Raw genomic sequence first — 23,357 nt, 5'->3', positions numbered from 1 at the left:
GAACTCTTAAGATTCTGTTAGTCCATAGGAGCTTATCAGCCACCACCACAGCACGACAGACTTCCTGGTGACTTTATCTCGATGTGGTGACCTAAAAGTTGTGATGCTTCCTGGTGACTTTATCTCGATATGGTGACCTAAAAGTTGTGATACGCTGAAATAGCAACTGCTTACTGGAAAGCTGGGCCTTAGAAGCAGCTGGGCAGACAGCGTGTAGAAGCCTTCCCAGCAGCACACCGCACACAGCTAACAGAAGTGTCGTCTTCCAGCAGAGTCTGTGTCATTGAGGGAAGTTCAATCAAAAACAAGATTTATCATCTTGCCCGTACAGCTTCAGGTCTAGGGAACAGAGCAAACTTTTGTAGCATTAACATACAGTCTGCCCTCACAGAGTCCCGGTCTGCTGCTTTGATCAGCCCATTCATCTTTGGTCACAGTGACTATCAGAGGGTCGTTCCTCATACTGAACCCAAATCTGTCACCAGGTAGCCTCTTCATACTAATTCTCATCTATCCTTGAGAGCCTTAAAAAAAAAAAATAACAACTACCTAATTCTTCTCTTACCAGACAGGCCGAGATGTTAGGAGCGGGTGAACTGAGTGGAGGGGGCTACTGTAAATCTTTAGGACATGATTGATGGGCCACTAAAGAAGGTCCTTACTATGTTGAAAACTAAGGGAATCTGTCGGTGTGTTTTATGTGAGCATTTTGAATATGTATGTTAACATGGATTTTTCACAAATAAAAAACATCAGTGTCAGCAGTGTTTCTGGGGTTTTTTGTTTTTGCTTTTTGAGGTTTTTTTGTTTGTTTGTTTGTTTTTTCTTTTTTGTTTTTGCTGTGGATCTGATCCTGCATCGCTTATCTTGTTTACAGAGTGAACGAGAAACCATCACTTTCTTCGCACAGGAGGACAGTACTTTCCCTGCCCAGACTGGCCCGAAAGCCTTCAAAATCCCCTATTCCATCAGACAGAGGATCTGTGCTACGTTTGATACACCCAACGCCAAAGGCAAGGACTGGCAGATGTTAGCACAGAAAAACAGCATCAATAGGTAATTGGGGGCAACTTTGGAAAACGCTTTTACTTGGCGAACTCTGAAAAGTAAAGGGAGCCTGGGCAACCATGTGGGCTGGGTGTCTTGGTGGACTTCTCTAGCCCGGTTTTTTTTTTTTTTTTACTTTATTAATTTATTCTTGTTACTCTCAATGGTTATCCCATCCCTTGTATCCTCCCATTCTTCCCTCCCTCCCATTTTCCCCTTATTCCCCTCCCCTATGACTGTTCCTGAGGGGGATTACCTCCCCCTGTATATGTTCATAGGGTATCAAGTCTCTTCTTGGTAACCTGCTGTCCTTCCTCTGATTGCCACCAGGTCTCCCCCTCCAGGGGACATGGTCAAAGGTGAGGCACCAGAGTATGTGAGAAAGTCATATCCCACTCTCCACTCTAGCCCGGTTTTTATATGGAGCCCAAGTACAGTATCGATGTGCCTGCTGCCTTATCACTCTGCCCCAGGACATATTACTGAAAATCCCTACATTGGTTCTAGCCCTGTGTCCAGGTTTGCTATTTGGCTTACTCAAACAGAGGCCTAGACTGTGTTGTCCCGGTGAGTGACTAGATCATAGCTCACACTGGTACATAGACCCAGGCCAGAAAATATCTTGCATGTCCTCTCCTCAGCAGGTCACAGCAGGCACTGCTTGGCCCCTAAGGGGACAGGCTCAGGCTGCCACATTCAGTGCCTGAGTACAATCTAGAGGGAATGTCAGGACAACTTTTAGCTCTGCCACAAAGTGAGCAGAACGTTATCTTGACACCACCACGCAGACTGTGTGCTGCAGAAAGGGACAGTGTTCATTACTGTGTGGGTTAGCTGACGCCGTCCTGTCCTAGAGCTGACTAGAGCAGAGAAATCGCTAATAAGCTTCATTACCGCTGATGTGAGCTGCTCAGAGCAACACCGATGGGTGGTAGAAGGCAGGTTTGTGCTGGGTTTGAATTGACGACTCATGGGGATAAGGCATTGGAAAAGGAAAACTCTCCTTCCCATAACCCCCTATGGGCCCCCCAAGTGAGCTAATAAGATTGGGGTCTATGGCTCACTTTTATTTTCTTTGCCTTTGGTATGATTGTTTTATTTTCTTACTGTGTGGCTTCCTCTTCCCTTTTCACTTTTTCTTCTTTATTTTCACAGACATCATACCTGACTCTTTTTTTCTTTAATCTGAAAGAGAGGGTAGGTGTCTGCCAAGAAATGGTAGAATAATGCTTCCTGCTTCAGAATGGGTCCAGAGTGGACAAATAAAGGATACAACCAGAAATCAGGAGACACTGTTGCCAGTGGAAAATGAATTTACAGAGAATAGGCAGGCCCAAAATGAATAGGCCCCTTCTTCAAAAGGCAGAGGCTTCTACTCAAAATGGAAGCATTAAAAATATGAACGTACAGGGAAAAACAATAGCTTGGTGAGCTTTCAAATTTAGCAAGTTTAAAAGGGGGGGGGGGTTTGTTGGTTTTCATCCATGAATGCCACAACTGTGTGAAGTTCACTTTCACATCAGCATGGGCACCGAATGCAAAGTGAACCCAGAAAATGAATGTTGTTAAGGGATAGGGAGGTAGGAATAAAAGAGAGGAGGAAAAGAAGGGAAACAAGAGGAGGAGAGGAAATAGGGGGAGAAGAAGAGGAGAGAGGAGAGGAAAAAGAAGAGAGGAGAGGAGAGGGTCCTTGCCACAGCCAATTCTGTCTGTGTCTGTGTAAACATGGCCCTTAGATCCTTGAGTTTTTCTTTCTAGCAATGGGAGTATCGAGTATGCAGTACCTCACATCTGTATTCTGTCCGTGAAAGGTTATGATTTTTAGAGTATCAGCCAGCAAATGGGTCATTGCTGCACAGTCTCCATGCAGCCCTGAACATGTCTCTTGATGTGGGCATGAGGGTGGTCCTGTTTCATCCCATTTGACTCTACATTTGCACGATCCGTAAGCTCTACAGGATATGGCTCCAGAGTCAGGTGTTTCTGACCTCACCCTGTAGGGAAATTGCAGCCAAGCGAGGGACTACATTTAGCATCGTTTATGCCCAGACACTAATGAATATCAATTGTCCACGCTGGAGCTATCTGCCCTTCCAGTGTCTAGGGTCATGAGCCTGTTGACTTGCTTATTTTCTCCTAATAACCTCCCCTCCAGGACAGCCTAAACTCCCTTGACATAAGTAATTCAAATACCCATTTTGTGGAGATTTTCCAACACAGTGTGCAGAACATTTTCAACAAATGTTAGTTGTTCACCTTGACATTGCTGAGATGAATACCAAATTAGAATAGCGTGAATGTGTGTAATCTACTTGTCTCTTGAAATCTTATCGAGATAACATATTCAATTCACTGGGCAGCATTTCCTACCTTCCTCTTTGTTCTCCAGCTGTGATCTTCAAAAGCCGAACTGTGAAGTGAAGGACTTAAACCAGGGTCAGCACACTTTCCGTAAGTGACCAGATAGGAACAAGTTAGGCCATGTGGGATCTGTTGCCAACAACTCAACAACTGCTCAACTTTCTGTGTCTCTGCAGCATGAACCTGCCCGGAAAAAAATTTACCCACCCCAAGCAGGCCTGTCTGTTCTAGTGAACTATACTTATACGAACAGGCACTGCCCTCTATTTCCTCTTAGTCTGATGCTCCCAGGGCCCTATCTTACAACCCATCATCATTGGATAAAGCTTCCTTTGGGCTTTATTGCTCTTGTCACGGTATTACCAGGAGCTGAGGATTATCCTTCATCTCTAATCCCAGCCTCCAAGGTGGAGGAGGCTACGCAGGCTAGACTGATACGGGTGCTGAACCGTGAATCAGAATAATATGAAGATTGTTTGCAACCACCTGGTTGGATCTGTTGGCTCTGCTCAGCCTCACTTTTCAGAAATCCCCAAGTTACTTTTCTATTTTCATTTAGACTGTCTTAGTTACTGTATTATTGTCATCTAAAGAGACGCCGTGACCAAGGCAACTTTTAAGAGAAAGCATGTACTTGGAATTTGTCTACAGTTTCAGAGGGTTGATGGGTGGTCATCGTGGAGTGGAGAATGGCAGCAGGCAGGCAGGTGTGGCGCTGGAGCACGAGCTGAGAACTCCTACTCTATGTGGAAGTTGCAGGCAGAGAGAACAAGATTGGGCCTACTGTTATGAGCTTTTGAAATGTCAAAGCCTATTCACAGTGACACATTTCCTCCAACAAGGCCACACCCACTTCAACAAAGCCACACCCACTTCAACAAAGCCACAGCTACTTCAGAAAGGCCACACCTACTTAAACAAGCCCAGACTTCCTAATCCTTCTCAAACAGGTCCATGAAGTAGGGAACCAACATTCAAACATATGAGCCTATTGGGGCCATTCTCAATGAAGCTGCCACAATGTGCTCAGAGACATGTCTCCTCCTTCATGCAAAGAAACATATGACAGAGCTGGGATGAAATCCACCTCCAATTCCTGTTGTACAATTCAGGAACACTGATTTAGCTCTTTTGTGGTTAAGAAGAACATAGTATAATTTTTATAAATCTTAAACTCAGGAAATGTACAATTGCCAATAGGTAGGTAGCACTGGGTAAGAGCACTATTTCAGAGACAGAACAGAAAGACGAACGTAGGGGTACACTTACCCTTTCTGTTCAGAGAATTCACTCACTTTGATCACACGATGGACTTTTACCTGACTCTCCCCTTCCTTCCAACTTCCCAAAGCATTGAACAGGCACAGTAACGGCCATCAAATCCCAAAGATTTCCAAAAGAATAGAGGAAGATATTTGCTCTATTTTTTTTTTTTCTGGCAGTCCTGAAGACATTCTTTACTCCTCTGGAGCAAATGTAAACATCATTATCACTGATGATTATATGCCCTTTTTACACTCACACATGTATACTCACTCACATACACACACACACACACACACACACACACACACACACACACACACACTTAGATCTGACCAGGGGGCAGGAAAGACAAGGAATACATGAAGTCCCAGCCCCTGGTAAGAGTATAAACAGGATAAGGTATCTGGCCACAGAGGCAGGCTTGCAACTAACCTGCCATGTGGGTCACAGTGAAAATGCCGCAGAGCCCAGTGAAGAGTGCCATAATGACAGTTGCAGCTGTGGCTGCTGTGATCGGGGTGACTCTTACTCAGCCCCCTGCTTACTATATGAACAAATGTACAAGGTTACATGTTTAGCCTGTCATTTCAGCTGTAGTAACTATCTATTGCTCTGGCCACATGTGTTTAGTGGAAGACATTGCTGGGGACTGATTAAAGCTGCCTCGGGGGCTGGAGAGATGGTTCACTGGTTAAGAACACTTGCTGTTCTTGCATGGGACTTGGGTTCAGTTTCTAGCAGCTACATAGTTTCTCACAATGGGCTGTAACTCCCATCCCAAGAAAGCCAGTGCCCTCCCTCATGGGCACCAGACAGACATATGTTGCATGGAGACATAAATACAGGAAAATACTCATACACATAAAATAAATATTTATAAAACACTTGCTTCAGACAGCAGTGTTTCACCATATCTAAACTGACATTATTTCACATTTTTAGATACTTATTTGTAAATTAGTATTAAACGAGTATAGATAAGGCTGTCAACCTAGGAGAAGTTCAGTAAGTAATTCTTGGATAAATGTTATGAACTCTTCCACAAAATACTATCCTTGACACTGACATTCTGCCTATTTAAAAGTAGAACTGACACAAACAAGGATCAAGAGATTTTTGCAAGTGAACCTTAAGAAAAAAACAAGCCACAAAACCAAGTTGTCTTTTCCTGTGTGTCTTAGTATGTTAAGCCTGTGACTAGATAGTCCAGAGTCTGGGATGCCTTGTGATTTCCCTATTCAAAAAACTCTTGTGAGACCAAAGCTTTACTGGGTTGCTATGGCAACAGATGCATGTGATATGGCTGCATGAATAGAGGGGAAGCAACCAAAGTAAAAAGAAAATTACATCTTATTAACTGTCTTTCCCCAGGCCTTCCCTAATAGTAGTCTTATTTGAAAATTTGCCAGCAATGCCAGAGAAACATATTTCTTATGAGTCATCTAGTTCAAACAGATCAAATGTGTCTCAGGTGTTGGGTTCATGGGTGATGTTGTAAAAGTTGAGAACTAATGAAAGTCCCCCAGCCTTGTGGCTGATAAATGGCACAGTGACATCTTGTTTTCCTTCCTCCATATCTTTCAGCAGGACCTTTAACAAGAAGCAGGTCTTCTCACATTGAGGTCGTATCTTTTCATTCCTTCCGTCCACCCCGTTAATTGGAAGCAGCAGAGCAGTGGGAACAGCCAGAGGGTGAAGGGAAAGGACCCAGGGAGTAATAAGGCAGCCTGCTCATCACTGCATCAGACCTATTCAGACTACTCAAAGGTAGCAAAGTTCCAGAGCAGGCCTTGGAGGCGAAGAAGGGAAGGAAAGGGAGAGGCAGAGAGACAGTCCAGGATGCACATGAAACCACAGCTCTCCTCTCATTGCCATTTGGAAATTTACTGTGACGACAGATCTTTCATGGTTCTGCGCAGGCTAGAAGCCAGAAAGCGCAACCTTACCTTTAAGGCTGCCTCTTCCAAATAAAAGTAAATAAAATAAAAATCCTTCATGACGTCTGGGAGAATTCATGCACAGGGCAATAGCATTATGTAGGTCCCCAGGGGTGAAAACACAATGAAGTTGAGATCAGATTTTCTGGTTCAAGCCCAGTGGACATACTCAGGACCAGAAATCAGAAAAGCCCGTGAGGCCAGAGGGACCAGACACCGCGGAGTGGTGGGTATTCGGACCTCTTTGGGCTCAAGTCAACGACTCGTGAAACTGCCTGCTGATATGAAGCAGCAAAGAGGCAGCCTTGGGACAGGTTTAGCCATGAACAAGCTGTGTGCGGATTGTAAGTGGCAGGTGTCTATCCTGAAGGCAGTATGATGCAGAAGCTTTTTTTTTATGATCTGGTACTCCCAATGTTAGTGCCCAGGGGTGCTGACCAGGGATTGCTCCAGCTTCCCCCCTCTTCCCCCAGACACTGGTAAATTCATGCTCATCTTTGAGGAAATAAGCTTCTTCCTTTAAACATAGTATACTTTTCTGAAAAGATGGGCAGGGCAGAGCTCCACAGACGATCTGAAGATTTCCTTCATAAGCAGCATTACAAATAGTACTGAAAAAAAAAAAAAAGCTAACAATGTGCATCTGTCTGGAGATGATGTCTTTGTGATACAAAAAAGTGAAGTCATAGGGATTTCACTTTAATTATCAGAGTATCCCTTAGATCACATTTCATTTTAGTGACGTGTGAGACTGTTGAAACTCATACTGAGAAGCTGGCAAAGCAAAAGTTCTAAGTATTCTACCCTCCCCTCATTGGCGACCAGCCCTAAATGCTTTTCCAGGGCCCATCTTTGCCCTCCAGGTTCTCAAAAATGTTTCAAGGTGACTGGAGAAGAAAACTGACTTGAATTTGAATTATTTTTTTCTCATGGACCTATTCCAATTCAAAGCAAAAGTCCAGATTTTGGTTTGGTTGTCTCTGCCTTTGTGTCATTTCTAAAAAGCCAGAAATGTGTGTATCCCTGGAGGAATAAACCTAGAGCTTTGAAGACAGACTGTAAACAGCTGTGTGCTCACTTGGCAGTCACAGAGACTTCTAGGTCCAGGGGCTTGCGTACAGTAGTATCCCAGGAGTGAAGGTCCCATCTTGGTCTCTGTCCCAGGAGCACGAGACAGAATAGGCAGGAAGGAACTCTGGGAGGGGCCAGGATGGTCACACTAGCATGGTGGATCTGAGTGTGTCCCCAGCTGTCCCTCTCCTTCCCTTCCGTGTTCTCTGGCTGTCTCCCTCCTCACAGGACGCCTCAGGGTGCTCACCCAGCTTGGCTTACCTCTTGCTCACTCAGTAGCAGTGGCAGATTAAACTTCACTTGCTTTACCTTCGCAGTGGCCTTGCTGTTGGTTGAGTTCCCCGCTAGCCTGAAGTTTGGAGATGGAAGCTTGACGGGTAGAGGAAATGGTTATGATGTACCCAATTATGGTTATTCGGTAAAAATGGCTTTGCTCTTCTACTTGCACTTAAAGAACTGTGCAGAGGGTTGCTTTGGGTCACATAAGAGGCTTTCATTAAATGAGACAATTAGGATGATAGCAGAGATACTGATATTGTTTCATTAAGAGTCTGTTTCAATTCCCTGTTCCATACTGTACAGTAGGATTATGCATTATTCTAGAAACAATGTTTTCTAACTTATTATACACAGTTCAGCTTACTTTTTATTTACTTACTTATTTATTTTACTGATAAACTCTTTAGTCAGAAGATATTTCTAAAATAAGCTTTTTAGTGGGCAAAAACAAGGTTGATCTAGATACACTTTTTTTTTTGTTGTTTTTAAAGAATGCAAGCAAAACTTACGGCCTTTGGGGTTACAGATATAATTGCTGACAATGCTGGGTGGAAGCTTGAATCCTGAATGAAATTATGGACTGCACTTAGTAGAAGAATCTCCAGTGCTAAGGATATTTGGCTGTAGTCCAAATGCTGGATGTTAGAGTAAAATTCATTGGCACATTTATTGTAGGAATAGCTGGCACCTTTTGAGGGAGGTGGTGTATTGGCCTCCTATAGCCCAGCTGTCAGTAAAAGGAAAGCTTTCTTGCCTGCCAGTTAGAGAAAAAGAGTTCCAAGGAAGTACAGTGTGTCCTTGATGATTTTGTACTGCATTCCCCAGGGCTCAGGTGGCCTCAGATACCAGCCTTTCTCCTACTGCAGGCTGCTATTCACCTGAGCCTTTGATTGGTGATTGAGAATGGACAGAGAGGTAAGCTACTCCCTAAGGCATTTGTACTTGACTACTGTGGGGATTGTTCCAGAAAACCTGAAAGCTCTCACTGCACTGTCTCTAGCCAGGGTCTCTTTTGCAGAACTAACCACGAGTTGCACTAATTTTGATGACCTTTCTGAGGAGTTTTGACAGAGCAGCTCAAACTACTCTTTCATGCCTTCTGCTTATATGTGCCCTAAAAAAAAAAAAGACTAGAAAAATATTTCCAAAATCTTTGAATTTAGTCTATGTTCTGTACTCCGTCTAGCACAGTTTTAAGGTGTAGTTTGGAACTGAGCGGGTTGCATGCTGACCTGTGGCTAACATGGGCTACCAATAGGGGTACATATGCTCTGACTTCTACAGAAAGCCCTAGATTATAAACACAGCCTGTCCATAGGGGATTCTAAAAGATGAAATTAATCTTGGAAGAAGAGCAAAAAGGAACTCGGGTGTATAGAAAACTAAAATGTTCAACAAGACCCAATTAAATTAAATTAACCATCACTACCTCATGAGCTTACATAGATAAAATATGTTTCATCATCTCTTTGTGACCCTTACTTTCCAGTATCTTAGTGTTTGTCTTTGCTTTCTCAGACAGCATGCCAGAGAGGGCCAAGCCATTTGAGTCCAGGGTCTGCAAAAATGACTTGAACTGGAAACCTACAGGATTCTAAGGTCAACCTCAAACTTCAGTAGTTAGACCTTATGTCTGCATGGTAGATGCCACCTCCTAGGCACCACCAAAAATGATCTTAGTTATGTAAATTACTTCCATTTGTCAGAACTCGGGAAAAGATATGACACAAGGTTCTCTGAAGTTCAGTGCTTAGATTAACAATCTGAAGCCTCTCAACTCAGAAAAATAAAAACCCACCTCTCTAAATTTCCCTATAAAGACAGAAAATAACAGGTTTTTTTCTTTTCAGCCATACTTACGAATATTTAGAATTTTTGATTTGAAGTAATATTTGGGCTTCATTACAGAGAGAGGTAGGGACAGGGGATCCCTCCTGGTTCCTAAGTACCCCAGTCCCACAACAATAGATTTGCATATGTGCACCCAAAAAAAAACATGTCATTATTTTTTTAGGAACAGCCTGTTGTAATAAGAGTTTAGTTTACTTTTGTTTTTTTTTGCACAGGTTTTGTTGTTGTTGTTGTCAGCACAGTTTAATCAAATGCCTGATAATGGTAAAGCTGATCATATGATTAAGACTGATATGATCCTATATCAACTAAAATAGATGGAAACAGGGGCTGTATATGTGTTATACTGAATGTTTGTGTAAATTCAGAGAATGAGTCTATAAGTTACTTCAGGAAGCCCATTTCACTTGCTATAGTATGTCCAGAGATCTGTGCCATTGAGAGATTTATTTTTGCATTTTTTTTTTTTTTAGCCCTTCTGTTTCCTTAGCCCTGGGTGCCTGTTCCACAGATGGGAGCATTCATGGGCCTTCCCAGAGCCATACAGTTGACAGCAGTCACTGTCTAGTCTGCAGGCCTTTTCAGGACTGTGTATACAGAACTCCTACCCACTGTAGGGTCCAAAATATTTTTAAAAACTGATTGAGACCAAGATTCACTATCAGGAAACCATATGCTTGAGGATTTTCTTGGTTAATTTTTACAGCTTTTATCCTGAAGTGTCAAAGACCCCTTAAACATGTATTGAGTTAAAGGTTTCATAGTCCTGCAGTCAGATAATCTCTCTTGGGGATCAGAAATCCTGGATATCAAGATATTTTTTCAAAGGAAACACAAAGCAGGAAGTTAGGTCTTAGCATCTCAGGATTGGCTCTCAGCGGTAGACGTCTAGTTAAGTCATAAGAGCACTGGACAGAGGCAACACAATGGCCAATGGGTAAACTGGTCCTTTCTCTGTCTGCCACAGCTAAGAATATTGTTTCATTTATAAATGTATTGGGGGTAGGCAGGGGAGAACATCACAAGAGTAATGTGACACAGGTGGAAAGGACATGACAACCAAATTTCAGCTTCACTCCATAACATTTTCCTGGAACACAGGCATCCATTGACGCAAATGTTGTCTGCGGCTGCCTTTGCGGTACCATGGTAGAGTGAGTAGCTGCAGAGAGGCCATCTGAGAGCGACAAGCCAAAACTATTTTCTATTTAGCCTTTGTATGGTCAACAACTGGATCATTCCGATTCCAGTCACAGTACAAAAGACCATTGCTGTTTAATAGAAAAACAGAAGTAGTAAGATGGGAGTGGTGGCGTCGCTGTTTTGGTTACAGATTATTCTGTTTGCTGGAAGAGGAATCCTGGGTATTCAGCCCAGAGCTAGGCTCTACCACTGAGCCGCAGCCTCTGGTTGTTCCCTTCTTAACAAGAGTGGAGACCATAAAAACATGTTATCTGCTATGGAAAGAGATGGCCACACAAGCTAGCCCGAGACTACTCGAGCCTGGCCTCTAGTTGTACCCTTTTTTCCCACTGCCCTTTCTATTTCTGCACTGCCTAAGCTTCCGGAAAGGGGAGAGAGTGAGAGTCAGCACCTTGCAGAAACATTTCCCCACAGACTGGAGAAGGTGCCAATATTCAAATCAAAGTTTTTTAAAGTGAGGAGCTACAGTCCCTCTAAGGTTCTGTTAGCGTGGAAATTAACCACCATTAAAAAAAAAAGCAGGGGTACTTAATGAACCCCAACCTTTTGGACAATAGCTTTGCTGTGATGAGGACTAAGCAACACCAAGGATTAAAGGTCACTGTTTTCCATGGACTTTTAGAGTAAGGATAAAAATGTCATCTCTGATGATATCTTAGTATTTTGAAAAGACTTTGCAGAGCAGTTTCTATTTTGAAGATGTAGCGGGTGCAGTGAGGCGGGCAAATGGGAGAGAAGGTGAGGGGCAGGCAGAGGAAGGCAAGAAGCAAACGCTGAAGAAAGCTAGAGATTAGCTGGCCTTCTCTGTTTCTTGCTTAAAAATTACTTTTAGTGAAAAGTATATGAAATAATTCTTCTATTTATGCTATTTAACAACCAGTTGGGTATACACTGTGTGTGTTTCCTATAAGTAATCATATATGATTGAAAATATGTCTTCTTTTGTTGAGTGCTATTTACAGGATTCTACTTTTTGTGACCGTGTGCTGGGAATAGTGGTAGAAACATTCTATTATCTTCCAAATGGAAACTGCTCTGCAAAATCTTTTCCAAACACTAACATTTAACCAGGGATGACATTTATGTCCTTACTGTAAAAGTCCCCATGATAAACAGTGACCTTTAATCCTTTGTGTTGTCTTGGTCTTCATCACAGCAAAGTTATTGTCTAAAAGGTTGGGGATCAGATTTTTTTTTTCTTTCACTGAGGATGCTATATCATCTGGAAAAGACATGGAAGAATCAATTACTCAGTTAATGTCAGCTAATGGATGCTGAATAAATACCTGTCATAGTATTATGATAAATGCTATGGCAGATTCTAGAAATGATTAAATATGATCTTTAGCTTTTAGAGTTTTATAATCAAGAATGAAGATGGAAGAGGGGTGTTAGATGAAAAAGAAGTTGTGTGTGTGTGTGTGTGTGTGTGTGTGTGTGTGTGTGTGTGTGTGTGTAATCTCCATTGAGGTCAGAATATGAATGCATGAACACAGGATTTCTTATGACTTGAAAACAGAATGCAGGAATGCAACATGTGTTCAAGATTTTAGAGACAGTGTTCCAAGTCCCTTACTATGTTCCTCAACCTGACATGCTAAGATATAAATGAAGTCGTCCTCCAGAGTAGAAGGGAAAAGATGGGAAGTCTATCAAAGGAAGAAACAACAAAAAGGAAGGATCAAAAACAGGCCTCTAAGTGTAAGGGGGTCAGAAAAAGAATCATAAATACTGGTACTTACGGCTCGTAATTTCAAGGCATTGAAGTGAGACTTTTCTGATGCACTAAGGTTGAAGTGTTATATAGACGTATAATTGCAACAACCCCTAAGGCTATACATAATAAACCCCATAAACAGTTTAATTAGCCAAGAAAATGGGAAGTACACATTCAGCACCAAAGGAGGAGTGGTCAGAAATTGAAGTTAAAACCTTGGCAGCCCTTAAATTTGTAGAGGAGGTGGGGAGTGAAATATTTGAAGAACAAGGAATAAGTTCACTTCATATAATAAACTAGTGTAAAAGAACATTGCAAGAGAACAGTCAACAGGGAAACATACATATCTCTTTACACATGTAGCTTACGAAAGGGAATGATGGAGGCAAGAGCCCAAAGTGGAAGCCACTAGGATCATTACCCTGTGTAGCTGGCGTTTAGTGTTGGGATACAAACCAGACTACCTCAGGCCTGCCTCTGGGTAACTTACAACCACTATTTTATTGCTGTCTATTAAAGTGTATTTTGGGAGCTGTTGAGATGCCTTAGCGGTCAAGGTCACTTGATGACGTGCAGGTGACATTGGTTTGGTTCCCAGCACCCACATGGCAGCTTCTAACTGCCTGTTCTATGAGATCAGACACTCTCTTCTGGCTTATTAGAGCTGCATGCTTGTAATACACGTGAATGGAAGTGGGCACAAACATAATTAAATAAACCTTCACATTTCATTTTGATTCCTTTACAGTGATCATTTGTCTCATCGTTCCCATTTATTTACCTTTTGTTTATTTTTATCTAGGAATTTATCGTATTTTGCTACACAAAGTAGCCCCTCTGCTGTCATTTTGAACCTCTGGGAAGCTCGTCATCAACAGGATGGGGACCTTGACTCACTCGCCTGTGCCCTTGAAGAGATTGGGAGGACACACACGAAACTGTCCAACATCACAGAGTCCCAGCTTGATGAAGCTGACTTCAACTACAGCAGGCAAAATGGACTCTAGTCAATTTCTTCTCTTGAGGCAGCACTAGCGATGGCCAGCTTCTGAGCAATGGCTTCAAGTGAGGAATAAGAGGCAGGTTTCTGCCCAGGGGCATTTGGGGAATTCAGCCTTTATTGAGAGTCAGTGAGAATCCCTGGTTGAAGAAAATGAGTTTGATGTAGGTAAAACATGTTAATAGCAGGGGAGAGAGAGAGAGAGAGAGAGAGAGAGAGAGAGAGAGAGAGAGAGAGAGAGGGTTCTGCTCTCTCCTCTGAGTCCATACACGGGTAAACCTTGGTTATGCTCCTCAGCACTGCTGAGGGTAAAAGTGAAGGAAACTGTAAATAAAAGGAGTTCTCAAAAATAGACACACTACAATAACACCAGGAAGGCAGAGATTAAATGCACGTTTGGAAACAGGTTATTAATGATTTACCCCACAGGGATAGCTGATTCTGAGACCAGATTTTCAGTTTCCAATCAACTGGCATCCTGGGTATTGGGAATCATGGTAATCTAACTTTCAGACATGAAATCAGATTGCCAACCTACTAGTGATGTCACCAGTGTTGGGGAGGGCATTTGGAATATGAGTACATCACACCAGCACTAATTCATTATATGAGCCACTTAATGGAGACAAGATCAAAAAGTGAGATAGATCTCAAACTGGTCTCTGGTACCTCACCTTCATTTTTTTTTTTTCTCCCAGAGACAAAACTCATTTCTCTTCCCATCCTGACAGATTACAGTATGGAGGTAGTAAGGAACATGGCTCTACATCTCAATATGGAAACCTATTTCTCCTAATGCAACGGAGCAGAGCAAACTCTGTCCCCAGTCAAGCCACTCAGATCTCAAAGTGCTGCTAGAATACAGCTTACTCCCTGAAGTGGAGGTAGGAGAGGCCAGCCCCAGGCCAGAAAAATACACACACTGTAATGTCCCAGGCCTCCAGTGAGCTCTCATTTTAAGAGATGGGTAATTGGCCCAAGTTCTCCAATATTTTTTCCCATAAGAAATATGTTTTACTGTGTTTTTCCATCCAGATTCTGGAAATCTTCTAATGTTTTATACTATGATATCACAGTATTGTCTCAATAGGGCTTTAGGACATCACCTCTCAGAAACTTAGCTGATAGCCTTTCTGAGTAACGCTGAGAAAATAAATGCGTCCATGGAATAGAAGCCTACCACACTCCCGGGAACCATACATGTACTTCAGAGAGACTTTGTGCTCTGACTGCCTGGCCTCACCATGTATACTTTCTCCTTAGCACTTCACTCTTAGCTCTCCTTTTATGATATATATATATATATATATATATATATATATATATATATATATATACACACACAGTATTGTAGAGAACTGAAATCTGTAGATTATTTGCGACCTTCATCTTATGCTTTACTACCCTTTCATATTTGATTACATCATTTTGACCAATATCTTGGGAGTCTGAGGACAAACAAACATACTCATCTTCTGGAGATTTCGGTGACTGTCCATGATGAGAACAACGCAAGTCAAACACCTACATTAACTTCCAGGCAGCTACATAGTTACTTTGGGGATGACTGTATTTGAAAAAGAATGGTCAGAAATAGGAAAAGAGAGAAGTCTTGGTAATGAGGACATGGTTGTGCTTTTGTTTTTTTTTTTAAGTCCTTTGTGTGAAAACAAATGTTTTCAATCTCTTCCCAAGTGGAAAAGACCTAAAGGCAGGTTGACATTATGATCCTATGGATAAGGCATTGAAAAACTCTTGAATATGTTAGCCATTTTATCTAACTAGTGTGTGATATACCTGATCCCCTATATTACGTAGAAGACTTTGCTCTGGGCAAATCAAAAGAGCGCAGTTTGCTTTGTTCAGAACTCAAAGGCTTATTCTATTGAACAAATGAATCTTCTTAGAACTGTCAAACTTACTCAGAACCCCATATCGGGATCAAGAGAGCACTCTCAACTTATTTATTCATCCTTATGAAGACGAACAAGAAAAAAGCATAAAAGTGTAAAACCACTTGACATCACTGATAAGAGTTTTTGAGAAAAAGACATGGAAATAGGTGATGAGTAATAAACCAGATAGATGATGAGTGACAGGATCAGATGCAGACAGAGTCTGCATCCCCTGTTAAGTAATAAGCTATTTGCAGCACACTCTGGAGAGACCTTCTGTTAATGTCCATTTGGAAGATTTTTATTTTAAACTTCCTACCCTATCCATTTATCTTCTTTCCCTTCCAATTGGCCTTATAATTGTTTATCTGTTGTATGAACCTACAATGTTATTTGTAGATTTTTAAAAACATTTTTATACTATTATGAACATAAAAATTGTAAGTCCTTTTCCTGGCATCTATGTAGGTTATCTTGAGGTGAGGTAATATGAACAACACGAATGTGAATCCCAAGTGTCTGCAGTTTCCCCATTGGCTTGAGGTTTTGTGGTTTGTTTGGTTGGTTTTTTGTTTTTGTTTTTTTTTGGCCTGCATTTATAAGTGCCCTTGCGCATATGCAGTGATAAGGGAGACATTCACACAGGAGTCACCGCACATCCAGTTCATGGTTCAGTAAGGTCCACCTTGACGGTTCTGTTTCCTCCATTATATCTGTCTGATTTCTGCTAGGATGCTACACAGGATTTTGAAATAAATATGTTACATTCTGCAGTGTTTGGCTGCCAGGGTTGTGTAATATTTTACAATAAAATTTCAAAGAGAACCCTGGTCTGGGAGATTTACAAACCAAGGGATTTACAGACCAATGTGTGTCGGGAGAAAGTCTGCAGGTCACAGTCTTAGCTCACACTAGAAAGTGATGATTCACTGTGACCTCCAGCTTTTCCATCGTCTTTACCTGACACCATGCAACACCACGACACAAATGTCCCTCGTGGAAGAGGCTTACTCACTACTCCAGGCACTAAATTCGAAAGTGTCGCTGTCCTAATACAAGATGAAGCAAAAATTAAAAGTGGCCTTAATACTTGGTAGGTTATATAACATTTTTACAAAAATATCCTACTTAATGACAAATTTCTCAGTGTCCAGGGACATTAAGCCTAATAGTTATGTGTTAAACACAACTTAAAATTATGCCACCAAAATGGTGCGATCCACAGCTTTGCAAGACTACCGCATATAAAGTTAATTTATGGTCTTTACAACTTACATGTTCCAGCTTAGCAGTTTATATTAACATTCTTTAAGCCAAAAGGAAACTTGTTCTGTGGATTTAAATGCAAACTTCATTTACCAGTGCAGACAGACTCATAAAACTCAGATGTACTCCCACAAAAATTTTATTGGCCTTTTTGTAAGAGATGAAAGGCATTGATACAGCTCCCTTTAAAGAGAGAAACTTTTCTCTTTTTTTTTTTATTATTTTTATCTCAAACTGCCACAGTCCTGGTATTTTTTTTTTTCCTTCCATTTGGCTAGGAGAAGGACTATTGCATTAAATCACACAGGGTTCTCTTTGGAGTGAAATTTCTGGATTCGCTGCAGTGATTTTCTTTTTTTTCCTCGACAAAACCTCTAAACATCAAAAGGACAAAGCAAAGGTGGAAAATTAAAATGGTATGAATGGCTTTACACACTTTCACCGGATTTACTTGTGACCTTCAGAATGCTAAGAAACTCTTGGGATATGCGCCTGTTTTAATTTTCCCTTCCAGATGATTTCAATTTCTTGGTCTGCCTGGCCTCTGTGGATGTGTTGAATGGTAGAGCTATCAGACACATGAAAGGCAACATTCTCTGAGGTCTTTATTCCAGCAGAAATGAAGCGGGAACTAAGAAACGTGCCTCACTGGCCCACGGCGTGGCCCATTTTCATTATGTCTCTCATGAAGCATTGCGCAACCTGAACCCTTAGTAACTCCCAAAGCCTGGACTGCAGGCGACAGCCACAGCACCTATGAGAACAAAAATTGTGGGCTTACCGATGGTGACAACATTTTATTAGCCCTTCGGTGTTCATTGTCATAGCACTGTATTTGAACATTGATGCTTTTTGCCAACAGTTGAATGGCCACCGTTTCCGTAGTTGCCACTGTTTCGTCCGCATAGAATTTTCCCAAACTACAAGAAGAAACGTATTTTGTCAAATGTCACAAAAGTGAAAGTGTTCCTGTTCTTAGATGTGTTGCATATTTTGTGTTTTTCTTTTCCAAACTCTTTCAAAAGCTGCAGTGACAAAGCTGTTTGGCTGTGTTTACAGCATGTGGTGTCTTTTGCAAAAACAACTCTAGGAGAAGCCAGTGTCTACCATGGACTCCTACATCCCCATGACAGCGTCACCAAGAAAACCGAAATGGCAATTTGTAAACTGCCATCTTTTTTTTTTCCTGAGGATCAAAGGGGATGGCACCAGGCCTGGCTATTAGTCACTAGTGTGTAGTACTGTGATCTGAAGTAGGAAGTTTCTCTCGCATAGAATAATTGTGGTTTTTGAAGCAGCTACCCATTGCTTTTTCCTTTTTGCTGTGGAGATCATGGACTTGGAGTGTCCTCACAAAGTGGGCCTAAGACAAGTTACATTGCAACTTCATGTCTTCAAACCGACCATGCATCTGAACCCAAAGACTAAAAAAGAAAAAAAAAAGGCACGAAGCATCCTAGCTAGGCCTAAGCTTACATTTTCCCCTGCCCTGCCCAGTACTAAGTTCAGGAGGAGTTCTTCTCCCCCCACGTCCCACCTGACAAAGTTACTCCTTTCGATTCTATTATATATCAGTGAATCTAGTTAATGTCTTTCTTTGCCTGAGTGGAAATATGTGCCAAATATTTTTACCAGAGGCATAGATGGGTATAATGATTATGCCCTTTGTCTCAAATTTGGCTGTTAACCGAATTAATTCACCCAACTCAAGCCTGATTCACACCTAAATTCCAGAATTAGGAAAGGTTGACGATAACCTTAAAATCGGAGACCTTTCTAGTGAGTGGTGAGCTACCTAGGGTTCTGATGAAAGCGGGATAGATAAGGGAATATGGTAGCCAGATATCATGCCCTGTGAGCCCTTTCCCCAAACACGGGCATTGAGCCCAAATGTGGAGGCAGCAATTTTAACAGTCCTTCATTAGCAAGCGTGGGGAGTGGTAAGTGGGAGAGTCACCAGGAGACAGCAGCCATCAGGGCGTCCTGGGGGAAAAGCTGAGACCAGAAGCCCCCATCAGGCACCTTCTAGATGCTTCCTGCTCCCATAGAAAACTTCTCAGTAAAGGGACAAATAACCAAATGTCAGAATTCCCCAGTCTAGAAAACAGCTGTCTCCATCTCTACACAAGATGAAGAGCAGAACTTTCATTCTTCATAATTAAGTCTGATTGATAAACACACCCCAATTAGGCTACAACCTAGAACTGTCATGAACACGGGCAGGTGGGAGAATGCCGGTTCGTTTTCCTAATCCCAAATTTGGAAACATGGGTGATATTTTCCCCCTCCTTCTATATAGAAGAATTTAAAACATATTTCATTTTGTTCTTTTTATTTTAGGAAGGTACGTGGGGGCGTTCTTTCAAATGATTCATTTTGTTTTTCAAACCCATACCACTCTCAATGCTCATTTGATGTATTCAAAGCCAAAAAAAATTAATAATAATATTTGAAGCAGAGCTGAACACTAACTCGGACATGAAGCTGAAGGAGTGAGCAAGCCAGAGAAGAGGGTCTAAGCAAAGCATGGCCTTGGCTTCATACCACACTTTTTGTGCCTTGTATTATCAGTGTAAATTCTGAATGTTGTACAGTAAATCCTTGGATGGACTCCTTAGCAAGGACGCACCGGCTTCTTTTTCAGCACATGTACATATCTATAAATATATATACATATATATATTTGGTAATGCCAAACAGCTATGTTATATTGTACTGAACAAAATGGCCCGTTTGGATGTTTTATGTAGAGTTTGCAAAAAAAAAAATGGATGGTTATCGACTTTTCGAGATAAATGTACAGGCATAAATTACTGCTTACCAGTTATTTATGAATAAAGAGTCTTTTATTGACATTTTAGGATGTGCTCCGTGAGTCGGACTTTGCACTCTCAGTGAGGACAGCTCTATCCTGTCCTAGCAGGTGTTGGGATGCTCTCTTTAAGGAAAGTTCTCAAATCCTTTAAACTTAGTGAAACTCACCTCTCTGTTTGGACTCAGTAAAATATGATGGGCCATTTAAAGCAAACTGCATTAGCCTCTAAGAACTCTAGGCCACCTAAATACACATATGCTGTGCACAAACACCCCCTTCTTAGGGATGGAGCTTTAAGTCTTAGATAGGGTTTTATTGCTATGAAGAGACACCATGACCATGGCAACTCTTAAAAAGGAAACCATTTCATTGGGGTTTCAGAGCTTTAGCTTACAGTTTCAGAGGTTTAGTGCATTGTCATGGCAGGAAACATGGTGGCATGCAGGGACGCATGGTTCTATAAAAGGAGCTGAGAGTTCTATATCTTGATCCACAGGCAGCAAAAGGAGACTGTGGCATAGTGGCCAGACTTGAGCTTATAAGACCTGGAAGGCCACGCCCCCGTGACACACTTCCTCCAACAAGGCCACACCTACTCCAACAAGGCCATTTCTCCTAAGAGTGCCACTCTCTGTGGACCAAGCATTAACACATGTGAGTCTATGGGAGCCATTCCTATTCAAACCACCACAGGTAATCATAGCCTTTCTTAGGGATGTAATTTCAGATACTGCAAGTGAATCAATATAGCCTTCCCATAAGTGAAATGTCTTTTTTCATAACCCTCAAATGTGTATACTTGTAGAACAAACTCTGCTGGCTGGAGAGATGACTCCATGCTTAAGAGTACTTGTTTCTGCTCCAGAGGACCCAAGATCTAATCCCAGCATCCATGACAGGTGACTCATAGCTACCTGTAACTCTAGCTCTAAGAGACCCAACTCCTCTTCTGGCCTCCATACATGTGCATACATGGGCACATACAAATACCTGTGCACAATCCACATAATTAAAAAATAAAAATAAAATTTTTTTAAAAAATATAGAGAACATCATCCACCTTGCCATGGAAAAAATAGTTAGACAATGCATAGAATATTTATGGAAAGATAGTAGGAAACTATGTAGAATGTTAGGCATTCCAACCACATTTGACTAGCTGATTCTCTTTTCAATGATATTCAAAATATGGAAATTATCAAGGAACTTTATGAAAAATTTTAAGGTTGATCTGAACTAAAACAACATGGTACACCCATAAATATTTTCTAAGTTATTTAAAAGTAATTGGTGAAGATAAAAAAAAAATAGTTTTCTCAAAGCTATACACACACACACACCACCACCACCACCACCATCACCACCACCACCACCACCACCACCAGAACCAAAAACAGCAAAAATACTGTTTTCATGGAAGTATTACAGGTTTTGTTGTTGTACTGGGTATAGTTGTAAAGTTGTAAAGTACACAGAACCACCATCCTCTGCTCCCTAGCAACCTGATATGTGGGTTGCCTTGATGTGTGTGGTGAATCTTGGAAATGGAAACGAATGCGTAAACTTTTTGGACCATTTACGCTTCCTCCTGCATCGTCTGATGGAACTGTCAGGATGACATAGGCCTGAATTTCCACACCGTGTCTGTGAGTGGCTCCAAAGCTTCTTTCTGACCATGATGAGGCTTGGGCTAGCTTTAAAGCTGATTTAAGCTACAGAAATAAGGAGAGGTGATTTCAACTAACATAAAGTGGGTAAATCAGTGCTAAAAAGTCAAAACTAAGCCAAATTTTCAGTGTTTCCTTGACAGTTAAAACAAATAAATGTATGAGTTCAACTCTAACTTGAACTAGAGGAATGGTGTAAGTAGCAGAGAGGGCCAGATCAGGATAAAGCTATAATTAATTATAAAATTTGTCCAGTTAATAGGCAGGTGTGTTTGCACATACTTCTAATCCCAGCTCTTGGAAAACTGAAGCAAGAGACTTGCCCACAACTTCAAAGCCAACATGGATTTTGTATTTTAAAAAAGTATGTGTGTACACATGGATATGTGAAGCTCTTCTAATTATGAATGGGTCTGGTTAGTGTGGGCTTTCCTCTGCAGCCAGTATGTGTGAAGATTTGGTTATGATAAAAGCTTGCCCATTCACTCAAGAGAATATACAACTATTTACAGCACATGACAGTTGTTAATAAGCATGATACTTAATGTTTCTGTTTCATATAGAGGAGCAGTAATTATAGAATTTTCCATCTGTCACAGTCTGATAGGGGAAAGAAAAGAAACAGGTAAAGCCCCTATCCTTACATGTCACTTACAAGGGAGGAATGAAGGTTCATCTCCATCTTCTGTTGGACACTTGTTGAAGAATAGTTACATGGAAGAGTCAGAGACCAGACATGTTAGGATGCTAATTGAGTGTGCTATTCTCTGGATGTGTGACCTTGGCCATTGAGTTTGCTATTTCCTGGATCTACGACCTTCGCCAAAATATTCTTCACATTTAAAAAGGGGATAACTCCTGTTGAGTTCAATGAGCAGGAACAAGATGACATGAAGGACTGTGCTGATGATTTCATTGACAAAATGCTTGCCTTGCAACCATGAGAGCCCCAGTGCAACTTCTAGGACCCATATGAAAATACGTAATAGTACATGTATTATCCCAGCTGATGACTGAGGAACCACGTGCAAGGTCCTTTGGCCTGCACACACACACACACACACACACACACACACACACACACACACACACACACATTTGTACATACTCTCTTACACACATGTGCTTACATTTATACAAATGTGAAAGCATACATTAGAAACTAGACAGCTGTCCTTGCCTAGTTCTGACTGTGGAAAACATTCATTATGTACCCATAGAATGTCTTTAGAATGTAATTTAGAGAGGGTACCTGAGAGACAAACACATATTTAAATCATATCTGTTAGTAAGCCTGTATTGAAAATACAGCATTCTTGCATATAGTCACTGCTCTGTCAATGAGCTGTCTGCTTCCTGGTTTTCAGGTAACTGAAGACCCCAGAATTGAATGTGTGTATAAATCCAACAACGAAGAGCTGGCTGAGCACATCACCTGCCAGACTTCTCCATTATAAATAGGGCATCCATAAATGATGCCCTTGAAGGTTATTGAATGATATTGACCCAACCTCCATTGACTCACTGTGTCTCAAGTCAAGAGATTACATAGCATCAAACAGCAAATGCCACAAAATTGGCGAGCACAGAATATTGAGGGAGAAAAATCACTGCAAATTGCATAGAGATAAGTTTCAGAAGTTTTCTACATAAGTTACCACTGAACTAAAATTTAGATATGATTTATTGCTAAAGCTTAATCTGTATCGTTGTATAACAAATTCCATTGTTTGTGGCTGGAGATAACCACCATTTATTATTCTTACACACTTTTGGATCTTCATGGCCTGAGCCAAGTTCACCAAGTCTTTTGAAACGCAGCCAGTTCTACAATGGACTCACAAAATCAGCATATGGTAGGAAAATAGAATGCACCCATTGATGTGAACAGCCACATAATCAAGTCACAGCACATAGAACAGTTACAGGAAGCGTTGGAGAATTTGTATCATGGTTTTCATTTATCCATGAGAAAGAATTTG

General features: G+C 41.4%; 1 protein-coding gene across 6 annotated transcripts in view; it reads left to right on the top strand.

Annotated features, from left to right (window-relative positions):
• UNC5D (unc-5 netrin receptor D) overlaps positions 1-19,751 on the top strand; it is a 547,621-nt gene extending 527,870 nt beyond the window's left edge. For all 6 annotated transcript variants that reach the window (XM_084760348.1, XM_084760349.1, XM_084760347.1 and 3 more), the window contains 2 exons: positions 878-1,056; positions 13,535-19,751. In XM_084760348.1, the coding sequence (XP_084616474.1) occupies positions 878-1,056; positions 13,535-13,739 (384 nt within the window). In that variant the 3' untranslated portion in view covers positions 13,740-19,751. The remainder of the gene's footprint in view (positions 1-877; positions 1,057-13,534) is intronic.
• The last annotated feature ends 3,606 nt before the right edge of the window (positions 19,752-23,357 follow it).

The sequence above is a fragment of the Acomys minous genome, assembly GCF_964271855.1.
Source record: "Acomys minous genome assembly, chromosome: 15".
NCBI classification, from domain to species: Eukaryota; Metazoa; Chordata; class Mammalia; order Rodentia; family Muridae; genus Acomys; species Acomys minous.
Note: the sequence above shows the minus strand (reverse complement) of the source record. Positions and strands in the feature narration are given on the sequence as shown.